The following is a 12,299-nucleotide window of genomic DNA, read 5'->3' on the forward strand; positions in this document are numbered from 1 at the left end:
TCAAGAAAAAAACAAACTTAATATATATTTACTATTCTTTATATTGTTGTGTTTGAAAAAAAAATCTTTTTTTAAAAAAGTAATTGTTAGGCTCAACACAACGGCGTTTTAGCTCTGGACTAAAAGCTGAAATGAGACTTTGTTGTTTTATTTTGCCGTTTGTCTGTCTTTCTGTTAGTAAAATTGTTAAAATTTTCATATCAGGCTTTTCCAGAACTTTTGAACAAATTTCAACCAAACTTGGCACAGAGTATCCTTATGGAAGAGACATCTTAATTTTAAGAGCTAAATAATCATAAAGCCACGAAAATGTGTGTCTTTTGTTTTCAAAGCGCGTTGATATTGTAGATGTTAATGAACAGGGTTTATTCAAAATTCTTAGAACTTTTATGATACATAATTAGTTTACCCAAATTTAGCTCGATAGGATATTTATTAAAAAAATAGTTTTATTTTTTAGTTAAATTGTAACATCTATGCTTGTAAATTAATTAGATTTTTCCCAATAAACTATAAAATGCCTGCACCAGAGTACCTGTTTACAGCTTTGGTATTTTAACACGTGTGATATGATATCCGTAAGCTATAGTTGAAATTTACCTAATGAATATTTACTGTTAAATTAATCAAAACCCTACTTCCATTTTCAATAAACAAGCCCAAAATAGCAAAAATGAGAGTAAGGTGGTGGACACGCTTTGGCGGATCCAAGTCAGTAGGAGTTTGCATCAAAATATATGCTTGCAATGAAATAATATTAAATGATTTCGTAAAGAGTGAATATACATGTATTTACTTGGAACTTACTTAGAGTACTCATAAATGTTAAGATTTTACAAACGCTGAATAATAAAAATAAGACAATTCGTTTCTTGAATGCACGATTTTGATGTATAGAAGGAGCTGATCCCCCTCCCAATTTTTTTTCTCAAAACAGTCTTTTTTCTAAGAATTTTACTTGGAACAGAGATGAAAAATTAGAGTACAATTTGTCATAAAAACTAAATTTAGAAAAACGACGCACTAATTATAAATACCCACTCCCTTGTTTTAAATGAAAAAAAACCCCATTATTGGTATTTTTTCCTGTAAGCTGCAACAAAAAGAATTAAGGCCACGCACATGAATATATCATCCTTTTCAGTTTATATATATATATATATATATATATATATATATATATATATATATATATATATATATATATATATATATATGTGTGTGTGTGTGTGTATGTGTGTGTGTGTGTGTGTGTGTGTGTGTGTGTGTGTGTGTGTGTATGTGTCATTTACTTTTAAATACTATATAAAGCTTATCCATTTGATAAGGGCAGTCATGATACTACGGCGGCGTGGAAGGGCCAGATAAAAAAATAAATCTTATTACAAGGAAAGGGGTGGCTTGATCACAAACTCTCTAACCTTTCATCATGCACATCACTGCAAAATCAGATAGTCTTATAAATCACTCATCAAAAATACTGTTTTCATATACAAATTCAGATGGAACTTATTCGTCCGAACAAATAGCTAATTCGTCCGAGCAAATCGTAATTCTATGAACAAATAACTTACTCATCCGAACAAATCCTACTTCTTCCGAACAAATAACTTATTCGTCCGAACAAATAAGATTTTTTTCTTTATCTGGCCCTTCTACGCCGCCGTATAATGCTATTTATGTGTCTTTGAACAGGGAAAAATAAGATAAATATAGTGGTGTAGTAAAAATCTTATTTAAAACCTCTAGAAAAGAACTTCCTGGTTGGTTGTAATTGGTGCATTCATACTTATCACACATGTTCTTAAATAACGTTTGACATTTTAAAATTCTTGAACAATTCTAACCATGGTTCTTTTAAACACTGGAAGGGAAATGTTTGCATTTTCTTTGTTTTGGCTTACTTATATTGTTTCAATAACAGAAGGTAAGTAAGACAATTAATATTTCTTATTCATGCAATTTATCTTCCTGTTTCAATTTAAAATTACGTACGCAGAAAGGAGGTCACACTCCGGAAGTTTAACATTAGAAATATGAGTTATACACGCCTGTGATTACTTAAATTTAGCTCACTTGAATTTAAGATCCTAGAGTGAGGTTTTTCATTAACTTTTGTCTATCTACTGCCTTCTTCTGTTTGTCTTTCTGTCAGCCAGTTTATAAAATTCATTTTAAAAAAGAGTCATGATAAACTGGGATAAAGTGTAGCCCCACTGATAAATAAATGACATGTGCTGATAACGAGAAGTGTTCAAAATCAAAAGTCCGAAGGAAAAATACAAAACAGGAGCAGGTCAAACACGGACCTATTAAAAATTAAAGGTATGATCAGGTGCTATGGAGGAGTGATGCGCATCTTCTGTTGATCGGTCAGACCCGTTGTGTACTTTTTGCCGTAATTGGGAAAATGGAATTGTCCGTAGATAATTAGGTGATTAAAAATGGTTTAACAACAAGCATGAAACACGTTAATAAGCATGCAATCCAGTGGAAGATTGTATTTGCTGACAAGGTCGTTGTATCGACTAAAGAACTTACGAAAAGATGACTTTTCAGTCCTGTTTTATCAACTTGTTTTTGAGTAGCCTACCTTGTCTTAAAAACTGTTCATACGTATACAAACTGTAGCATGCCCTTGTTTATTAAATTCACTGATCATGAGAGACAATAACTCCATATGCAGGTGGAGGTATATTTCTCCTTAAGCAAGGGAATTTATTACAGGAAAAACCACTTATGAAACAGATTACCTGGACTCTGTGTTATTTTTACATTGGAATAAGAAAATCTTTAAAAAAATCATCCTTTGTAAAATTAGATAAGAGAAGCCTAAACTTGTGTTGAAAGATCCCCAGGTAGTGTTAATTTTAAAGTGTGTTCAAATAATGAATTTTTGGGTAGGTTCGGTCCATACCGGTGGAATGGTGGGGGGGGGGGGGGGGGGGGGGTAAATTTTTGCATAGGAATATAAAGAGAACTAGACACGATCTCGTTGTGAGCAACAAGTGGGTCTTCCGTCCGGTTTTTTGAATAGATTTGATTAAACTTATCAATTCAAAGATAAAATCGAAGATCTAAGCGAAAAATATTAACTCGGACTCTCGCTTCAGAACTTTGACGCTTAATTTCTCGAGAATGCCTTGATCTATTTTAAAACAAATTACATATTCTGAATCAGTAAGAGGGTCACTATAAGGTGTAAAAAAATATTAAAAAATAAAAAAGTCGAAAAATTCAATTTTTCAAATTTCTTTTCGGTGACGACCGAAAGTGACGGCGGACATTCTATTGAGTGTGTTGCACCAGAAAAAACGATAGATCTATCATCTCTGAACATTTCAGCCCTATACCTTTACTCGTTTTTGAGAAACGTCGCAGACAAAACTGACTTTTTAAAATCGTAAACGGACGATAACTTCCGACCGGAAGTGTATTTTCAAAAACGGAGGAAAAGCAATAAACTTCAGATACAATCGCGTTTATATTGAAAATTTGAATGAAATCAATTTAGCTATCTCTGAGAAATCGTCTGCACAAAATCGGTAAGCATATCTCAATCGCTTAATTAGCAAGAATGGAGCACTCCCCTCTATTTAGGGAACAATAGGAGTCTAAAGCCTTTCATTCATATATCTTTACCAAGGAATATATTGTAATCTGTTATTGAAGCAAAAATATTGATCTTACAGTTATTTAGCATCTTCAAAATAACTTTTTCATTTATTACGTAATTGGGGGTTTTAAGGGACTGAAAGTCAAAGATTGTGATCATTTATATATATAAAAAAGAAATATTTCGAAAAGCAATACAAAACAAAGATGCGCAGAATGATGCATTTAACAATATGCAATTGGGGTCCAAAGAAGGAGATAAAGGATCGGGATAAAATCGTTCTTTTCCAGTATCTCAAGAACGGAAAAATTCTAATACTTGTTAAACTAAATGTGTTTAAATCAAAATACTTTTCATTTGATAGCAAGAAAAAAAACTAACCCATCAAAAGAGGAGCCAAGAGGGGTCTAAAGTCTGATTCATGGCTTTGTAATATGTTATAAAAGCAAAAATGTTCATCTTACTCTTATTTACCATAATATTATAACTTTAATTTCTCATTTGCTACCTAATTTTATATTGTCGGTTAAACTTTTGACCAATATAATTTACAATACATATGATTTGTTATACTCACTGTAATGCTACTAGTCTTCCTAATACCCGGGATGTCTGGCATTTGTAATTAGGGTCTTCCGTCTTCAGCGGAAGACCCTTCTATTATTGTAATGTTTCTTTTTCACTTTTATTATTATTAAGGTCTTCCGTTTCCAACGGAAGACCTTATTGTTTTCGTTCGGTTTCTTTTTCCCTATTATTAGGGTCTTCCGTCTTCAGCGGAAGACCCTTCTATTATTCTATTGTTTCTTTTTCACTTTTCTTATTGTTATTATTAGGGTCTTCCGTCTTCAGCGGAAGACCCTTCTATTATTCTATTGTTTCTTTTTCACTTTTCTTCTTATTATTCTTTTTTTTTCTTACCGATTTTGTGCAGACGATTTCTCGGAGATGGCTGGGTCGATTTCGCTCAAATTTTCAATATAAACGTGTTTTTATCTAAAGCTGATACATTTTTTTTCATTTTTGAAAAAACACTTCCGGTCAGAAGTTATCGTCCGTTTCCGATTTTAAAAAGTCAATTTTGTCTGTCGGGTTTCTCAAAAACGAGTAAAGATAAAAGGCTGAAATTTTTAGAGATGATAGATCTACCATTTTTCTAATGTACCTCGGTCAAGAGAATGTCCGCCGTCACTTCCGGTCGTCACCGGAAGGAAATTTCAAAAATTGAATTTTTCGACTTTTTTATTTTTTAATATTTTTCTTTGAAATTTTTAATCGTTATAGTGACCCTTTTACTGATTAAGAATATGTAATTAGTTTTAAAATCGATCAAGGCATTTTCGAGAAATTAAGCGTCAAAGTTCTGAAGCGGAGTCCGAGTAGGTCAGTCGTTATAGGCGTGGACATGGCCCAGGCGACCCGGGTTCAAGCCTCGAGTGCCGCAAAAAAATTTTCTCTTTTTTTCGCTTAGATCTATGATTTTATCTTTCAATTGATAAGTTTAATCTTATCTATTCAAAAATTGGACGGAAGACCCACTCGTTGCTCGCAACGAGATCGAATCTAGTTATTATTATTCTTTTTTTTTCTTACCGATTTTGTTCAGACGATTTCTCGGAGATGGCTGGGTCGATTTCGCTCAAATTTTCAATATAAACGTGTTTTTATCTAAAGCTGATACATTTTTTTTCATTTTTGAAAAAACACTTCCGGTCAGAAGTTATCGTCCGTTTACGATTTTAAAAAGTCAATTTTGTCTGTCGGGTTTCTCAAAAACGAGTAAAGATAAAAGGCTGAAATTTTCAGAGATGATAGATCTACCGTTTTTCTAATGTACCTCTGTATAGAGAATGTCCGCCGTCACTTCCGGTTGTCACCGGAAGGAAATTTCAAAAATTGAATTTTTCGACTTTTTTATTTTTTAATATTTTACTTTGAAATTTTTACACCTTATAGTGACCCTTTTACTGATTAAGAATATGTAATAAGTTTTAAATTCGATCAAGGCATTCTCGAGAAATTAAGCGTCAAAGTTCTGAAGCGGAGTCCGAGTAGCTCAGTCGTTATAGTCGTGGACATGGCCCAGGCGACCCGGGTTCAAGCCTCGAGTGCCGCAAATTTTTTTTCTCTTTTTTTCGCTTAGATCTACGATTTTATCTTTGAATTGATAAGTTTAATCTTATCTTTTCAAAAATTGGACGGAAGACCCACTCGTTGCGAGTCAATTTTGTCGGTCGGGTTTCTCAAAAACGAGTAAAGATAAAAGGCTGAAATTTTCAGAGATGATAGATCTTCCGTTTTTCTGGTGCACCTCGGTCAAGAGAATGTCGGCCGTCACTTCCGGTCGTCACCGGAAGGAAATTTGAAAATTTGAATTTTTCGACTTTTTTATTTTTTATTATTTTTCTTTGAAATTTTTACACCTTATAGTGACCCTTTTACTGATTAAGAATATGTAATTAGTTTTAAAATCGATTGAGTCATTCTCGAGAAATTAAGCGTAAAAGTTCTGAAGCGGAGTCCGAGTAGCTCAGTCGTTATAGTCGTGGACATGGCCCAGGCGACCCGGGTTCAAGCCTCGAGTGCCGCAAAATTTTTTTCTCTTTTTTTCGCTTACATCTACGATTTTATCTTTGAATTGATAAGTTTAATCTTATCTTTTCAAAAATTGGACGGAAGACCCACTCGTTGCTCGCAACGAGATCGAATCTAGTTAGGGTCTTCCGTTTTCAACGGAAGACCCTCTTGTTATTCTTCGGTTTCTTTTTATTATTATTATACTTTTTCTTTTTTTTTCTGACTCCTTCTCGGCTTTATAACTCAAAAAGTGTCCAACCGATTTTACTGAAACTTTCAGAGATAATGTGAAACTATTATCCCTCAAAGATGTTAAAGTTTTCTTGACAACGTCAATTCCGTTTTGACGTAACGTCATTTTTAAAATTTTCAAAAAGTCATTTTGTCCGCGGCGTTTCTCAAAAACGTTTTGAGATAGAGGCTTGAAATTTTCAATGGTTATGATATAATCGATTTACCTCTGTAATAAGGCTCGAAATGAAAATCTGTCACTTCCGCTCGAAACCGGAAGTGAAACAAATTTTTCGAAAAAATGAATTTTCTGATCAAATCAAAAACGAATATGTGTTTTGTAGAGCTTATTAAACTGAATCTAACACTGAAAGCCGTTTTAAAATCGGACGATGCATTACAGAGATATTGGGATTTAAAAATCGATTTTTCCGGAAATTTTGATTCCGCGTCCTTGGTTTAAAAAATAGCATAACGTTAATAGTAAAGTTAACTCGTACCAAAAATAATTGTTAAGTCGTACTTTAACACATTCGGATTTTTTTTTGTTAAGTCGTTCTTAAAATCAAAAAGGTTTTTGTTAATTCGTACTTAAAATCATTCGGATTTTGTTAAGTCGTACCAGGAATAATTCGATTTTTTTTCATCTTTTTATTTTAGTTACTCTTGTTATTGGTTTAAGAGCTCTGCTTCTTACAGGAGTTTCCAGCTTTACTTCCGGTATTAACGGAAGACCCACTCGTTGCTTTGCAACGAGCTTTGCTCTAGTTATTATTATTATTCTTTTTTTTCTTACCGATTTTGTGCAGACGATTTCTCGGAGATGGCTGGGTCGATTTCGCGCAAATTTTCAATATAAACGTGTTTTTATCTAAAGCTGATATATAATTTTTTTTTTTTGGAAAAACACTTCCGATCGGAAGTTATCGTCCGTTTACGATTTTAAAAAGTCAATTTTGTCTGTCGGGTTTCTCAAAAACGAGTAAAGATAAAAGGCTGAAATTTTCAGAGATGATAGATCTAGCGTTTTTCTAATGTACCTCGGTCAAGAGAATGTCCGCCGTCACTTCCGGTCGTCACCGGGAGGAAATTTGAACAATTGAATTTTTCGACTTTTTTATTTTTTTATATTTTTCTTTGAAATTTTAACACCTTATAGTGACCCTTTTACTGATTAAGAGTATGTAATTAGTTTTAAAATCGATCAAGGCATTCTCGAGAAATTAAGCGTCAAAGTTCTGAAGCGGAGTCCGAGTAGCTCAGTCGTTATGGTCGTGGACATGGCCCAGGCGACCCGGGTTCAAGCCTCGAGTGCCGCAAAATTTTTTTCTCTTTTTTTCGCTTAGATCTACGATTTTATCTTTGAATTGATAAGTTTAATCTTATCTATTCAAAAATTGGACGGAAGACCCACTCGTTGCTCGCAACGAGATCGAATCTAGTTATTAAGGTCTTCCGTTTCCAACGGAAGACCTTATTGTTTTCGTTCGGTTTCTTTTTCCCTATTATTATTATTAAGGTCTTCCGTTTCCAACGGAAGACCTTATTGTTTTCGTTCGGTTTCTTTTTCCCTATTATTATTATTATTATTTTTCTTTTTTTTTCTTACAAATTTTGTGCACGCGATTTCTCAGAAACGACTCAACCGATTTTCATGAAACTTCTAGATATAATATATAGTGGTCGGAACCTTATAGGTTTTTAATTATATTGATGACGTCACTTCCGTTTTCGAGATATTGACGTTTTAGCGATTTTTAGAGGGGTGGCTTGTTCCTCTAACTTCTCCTAAACTAAAAAAGATATTGAGTTCAAAATTTCAGGGATAGTAGACAAAAGAGTGTAGATTTGCAATTTTATTTTCATTTTGATCTGGCTTGAAAGGCGCCGAAGCTCGCCTGGACCTGAAAATTGGTATTAAAAAAACGTCGTAATTTTTTGTGGTTTTCTTTAATTATCTCTTTTCTGAAAAATATTTTGTTAAGACATGTAACGTAAAAATAGTTTCTATTTACCAGACCTTTCTTTTAAAATCAAGAAAAAGGGGCCGGCCCCTCAAATAAGGGGACCAAAGGGCTCTAAACTCTTTAATCTGTAGCCCTTTACTGAACGATATTTTGTAAAATGTTATAAAAGCAAATATGTTTATCCCACAGTTATGTATCCAAGCAATGTAATGATTTTTCCATGTGTTACGTAATTAAGGGTTTTTAGGGGCCGAAAGTCCAAAATTTTGATTACCCATATCTCAGAAAGGAAAAATATTTTGAAATGCAGTACAGAAGAAAAGTTGTTCAAAATGATGTTCTCAACGATATGCAACCTTCACAATTTCGTTAAACGGCCCCTATAAGGAGATAAGGGATCGGCCCCTTACATCTTCTTTCTCATATATCTCCAGAACGGTAACAAATTTCTAAACAGTTGTTGAACAAAATGTGTTTAGAATTAAATGACCTTTTATTTGATACCAAGAAAAAGGGGCTGGCCCCTTAAATTAGGGAACCAAAGGGCTCTAAACTCTTTAATCTGTAGCCCTTTACTGAGAGATATTTTGTGAAAGGTTATAGAAGCAAATATGTTTATCTTACAGTTATGTATCCAAGTAATGTAATGATTTTATCATGTGTTATGTAATTAGGGGTTTTTAGGGGCCAAAAGTCCAAAATTTTGATCTCCCATATCTCAGAAAGGAAAAATATTTTGTAATGCAATACAGAAGAAAAGTTCTTTCAAATGATGTTCTCAACAAAATGCAACCTTCAAAATTTCGTTAAACGGCCCCTAAAAGGAGTTAAGGGACCGGCCCCTAAAACCTTCTTTCTCATATATCTCCAAAACGGTAACGATATTTTAAACACTTGTTGAACAAAATTTGTGTAGAATTAAATGACATTTTATTTGATACCAAGAAAAAGGGGCTGGCCCCTTAAATAAGGGGACCAAAGGCCTCTAAAGTCTTTAATCTGTAGCCCTTTCCTGAGAGATATTTTGTGAAATGATGTAGAAGCAAATGTGTTTATTTTAAAGTTATGTATTCAAGTAATGTAATGATTTTATCATGTGTTACGTAATTAAGGGGTTTTGGGGGCCAAAAGTCAAAAGTTTTGATCACCCATATCTCAGAAAGGAAAAATATTTTGTAATGCAATACAGAAGAAAAGTTGTTCAAAATGATGTTCTCAACATAATGCAACCGTCAAAATTTCGTTAAACGGCCCCTAAAAGGAGTTAAGGGACCGGCCCCTAAAACCTTCTTTCTCATATATCTCCAAAACGGTAACGATATTTTAAACACTTGTTGAACAAAATTTGTGTAGAATAAAATGACCTTTTATTTGATACCAAGAAAAAGGGGCTGGCCCCTTAAATTAGGGGACCAAAGGCCTCTAAAGTCTTTAATCTGAAGCCCTTTACTGAGGGATATTTTGTGAACGGTTATAGAAGCAAATATGTTTATCTTACAGTTATGTTTCCAAGCAATGTAATGATTTTATCATGTGTTACATAATAAGGGTTTTTTAGGGGCCAAAATTATAGAATGTTGATCACAAATATCTCAGAAAGGAAATATATTTTGAAATGCAGTAAAGAAGAAAAGATACTCAGAAAGATGTACTTAATAAGATGCAACCTTCAAAATTTCGTTAAATGGCCCCTATAAGGAGTTAAGGGATCAGCCCCTTAAACGTTCTTTCCCATATATCTCAAGAACGGTAACGAATTTCTAAACAGTTGTTTAACAAAATGTGTTGTGATTCAATTGACCTTTTATTTGATATCAAAAAAGGGGCTGGCCCCTAAAATTAGGAAACTAAAGGGCTCTAAAATGTTTCATCTGTAGCTCTTTACTGAGGGAAATTTAATGAAAGGCTATAGAAGCAAATATGTTTATCTTACAGTTCTGTATCCAAGTAATGTGATGATTTTTTCATGTGTTATGGAATAAAGATTTTTTAGGGGTCAAGGGTCCACAAACTATGACCAGCTATATCTCACCAAGGAAAATGTTTTGAAATGCAGTGTAGAAGAAAAGATACTCAAAATGATGTACTTTACAAAATGCAATCTTCAAAATTTGGTTCAGCGGCTCCAATAAGGAGGTAAGGGACTGGCCCCTAAAAGTTTTTTTTCTCAGATATCTCAAGAACGGTGACGAATTTCTAAACCCTTGTTGAACAAAGCTCTTATCCCTGAAACAAAATAGTATATGGCCCTTAGAATGTAGACCCCGTTTTTCTATTCTAAATCATGTTTAGCAAAATCAAGATCTAACATATATCTCAAATTCTAAAATCAGACGGAAGACCTCCTCGTTGCTCGCAACGAGATCGTGTCTAGTTATTATTATTATTATTATTTTTCTTTTTTTTCTTACAAATTTTGTGCACGCGATTTCTCAAAAACGGCTAAACTGATTTTCATGAAACTTTCAGATCTGATAGATAATGATCTAAACCGTATAGGTTTTTGATTATATTGATGACGTCACTTCCGTTTTTGAGAAATTGACGTTTTAGCGATTTTTAGAGGGGTCGCTTGTCCCTCTACGTTCTCCTAAACTATAAAAGATATCAAGTTCAAACTTTCAGGGATAGTAGACAAAAGATTGTAGATTTGCAATTTTATTTTCATTTTGATCTGACTTGAAAGGCCCCGAAGCTCGCCTGGACCAGAAAATTGAGATGGAAAAAACGTCGTAATTTTTTCTGGTTTTCTTTGATTATCTCTTTTCTAAAAAATATTTTGTTAAGACATGTAATGTAAAAAAAGTTTCTATTTACAAGACCTTTTCTTTAAAATCAAGAAAAAGGGGCTGGCCCCTCAAATAAGGGGACCAAAGGGCTCTAAAGTCTTTAATCTGTAGCCCTTTACTGAGAGATATTTTGTGAAAGGTTATAGAAGCAAATATGTTTATCTCACAGTTATGTATTTAAGCAATGTAATGATTTTATTATACGTTACGTAATTAAGGGTTTTTAGGGGCCAAAAGTCCAAAATTTCGATCACCCATACCTCTAAAAGGAAAAATATTTTGTAATGCAATACAGAAGAAAAGTTGTTTAAATTAATTTTTTTAACAATATGCAACCTTCAAAATTTCGTTAAACGGCCCCTTTAAGGAGATAAGGGATCGGCCCCTAAAATCTTTTTTATCATATATCTCTAGAACGGTAACGATTTTCTAAACACTTGTTGAACAAAATTTGTAAAGAATTGAATGACCTTTCATTTAATATCAAGAAAAAGGGGCTGGCCCCTCAAATAAGGGGACCAAAGGGCTCTAAAGTCTTTAATCTGTAGCCCTTTACTGAGAGATATTTTGTGAAAGGTTATAGAAGCAAATATGTTTATCTCACAGTTATGTATCCAAGCAATGTAATGATTTTATTATGTGTTACGTAATTAAGGGTTTTTAGGGGCCAAAAGTCCAAAATTTCGATCACCCATATCTCGGAAAGGAAAAATATTTTGTAATGCAATACAGAAGAAAAGTTGTTTAAATTAATTTTTTTGACAATATGCAACCTTCAAAATTTTGTTAAACGGCCCCTATAAGGAGATAAGGGATCGGCCCCTAAAACCTTCTTTCTCATATATCTCTAGAACGGTAACAATTTTCTAAACATTTGTTGAACAAAATTTGCTAAGAATTAAATGACCTTTCATTTAATATCAAGAAAAAGGGGCTGGCCCCTCAAATTAGGGGACCAAAGGGCTCTAAAGTCTTTAATCTGTAGCCCTTTACTGAGAGATAGTTTGTGAAAGGTTATAGAAGCAAATATGTTTATCTCACAGTTATGTATCCAAGCAATGTAATGATTTTATTATGTGTTACATAATTAAGGTTTTTAGGGGCCAAAAGTCCAAAATT

General features: G+C 33.4%; 1 protein-coding gene across 4 annotated transcripts in view; it reads left to right on the forward strand.

Annotated features, from left to right (window-relative positions):
* Positions 1 to 1,746: 1,746 nt before the first annotated feature.
* Positions 1,747 to 12,299, forward strand: part of LOC105327300 (neural cell adhesion molecule 1-A) — a 38,931-nt gene continuing 28,378 nt past the window's right edge. For 2 of the 4 annotated variants that reach the window (XM_066076953.1, XM_066076954.1), the window contains exon 1: positions 1,747 to 1,927. In XM_066076953.1, coding sequence (XP_065933025.1) covers positions 1,849 to 1,927 — 79 coding nt within the window. In that variant the 5' untranslated portion in view covers positions 1,747 to 1,848. The remainder of the gene's footprint in view (positions 1,928 to 12,299) is intronic. The other 2 variants (XM_066076955.1, XM_066076956.1) reach the window with 1 other exon arrangement.

The sequence above is a fragment of the Magallana gigas genome, chromosome 2 (genome assembly GCF_963853765.1).
Source record: "Magallana gigas chromosome 2, xbMagGiga1.1, whole genome shotgun sequence".
Classification (NCBI taxonomy): Eukaryota; Metazoa; Mollusca; class Bivalvia; order Ostreida; family Ostreidae; genus Magallana; species Magallana gigas.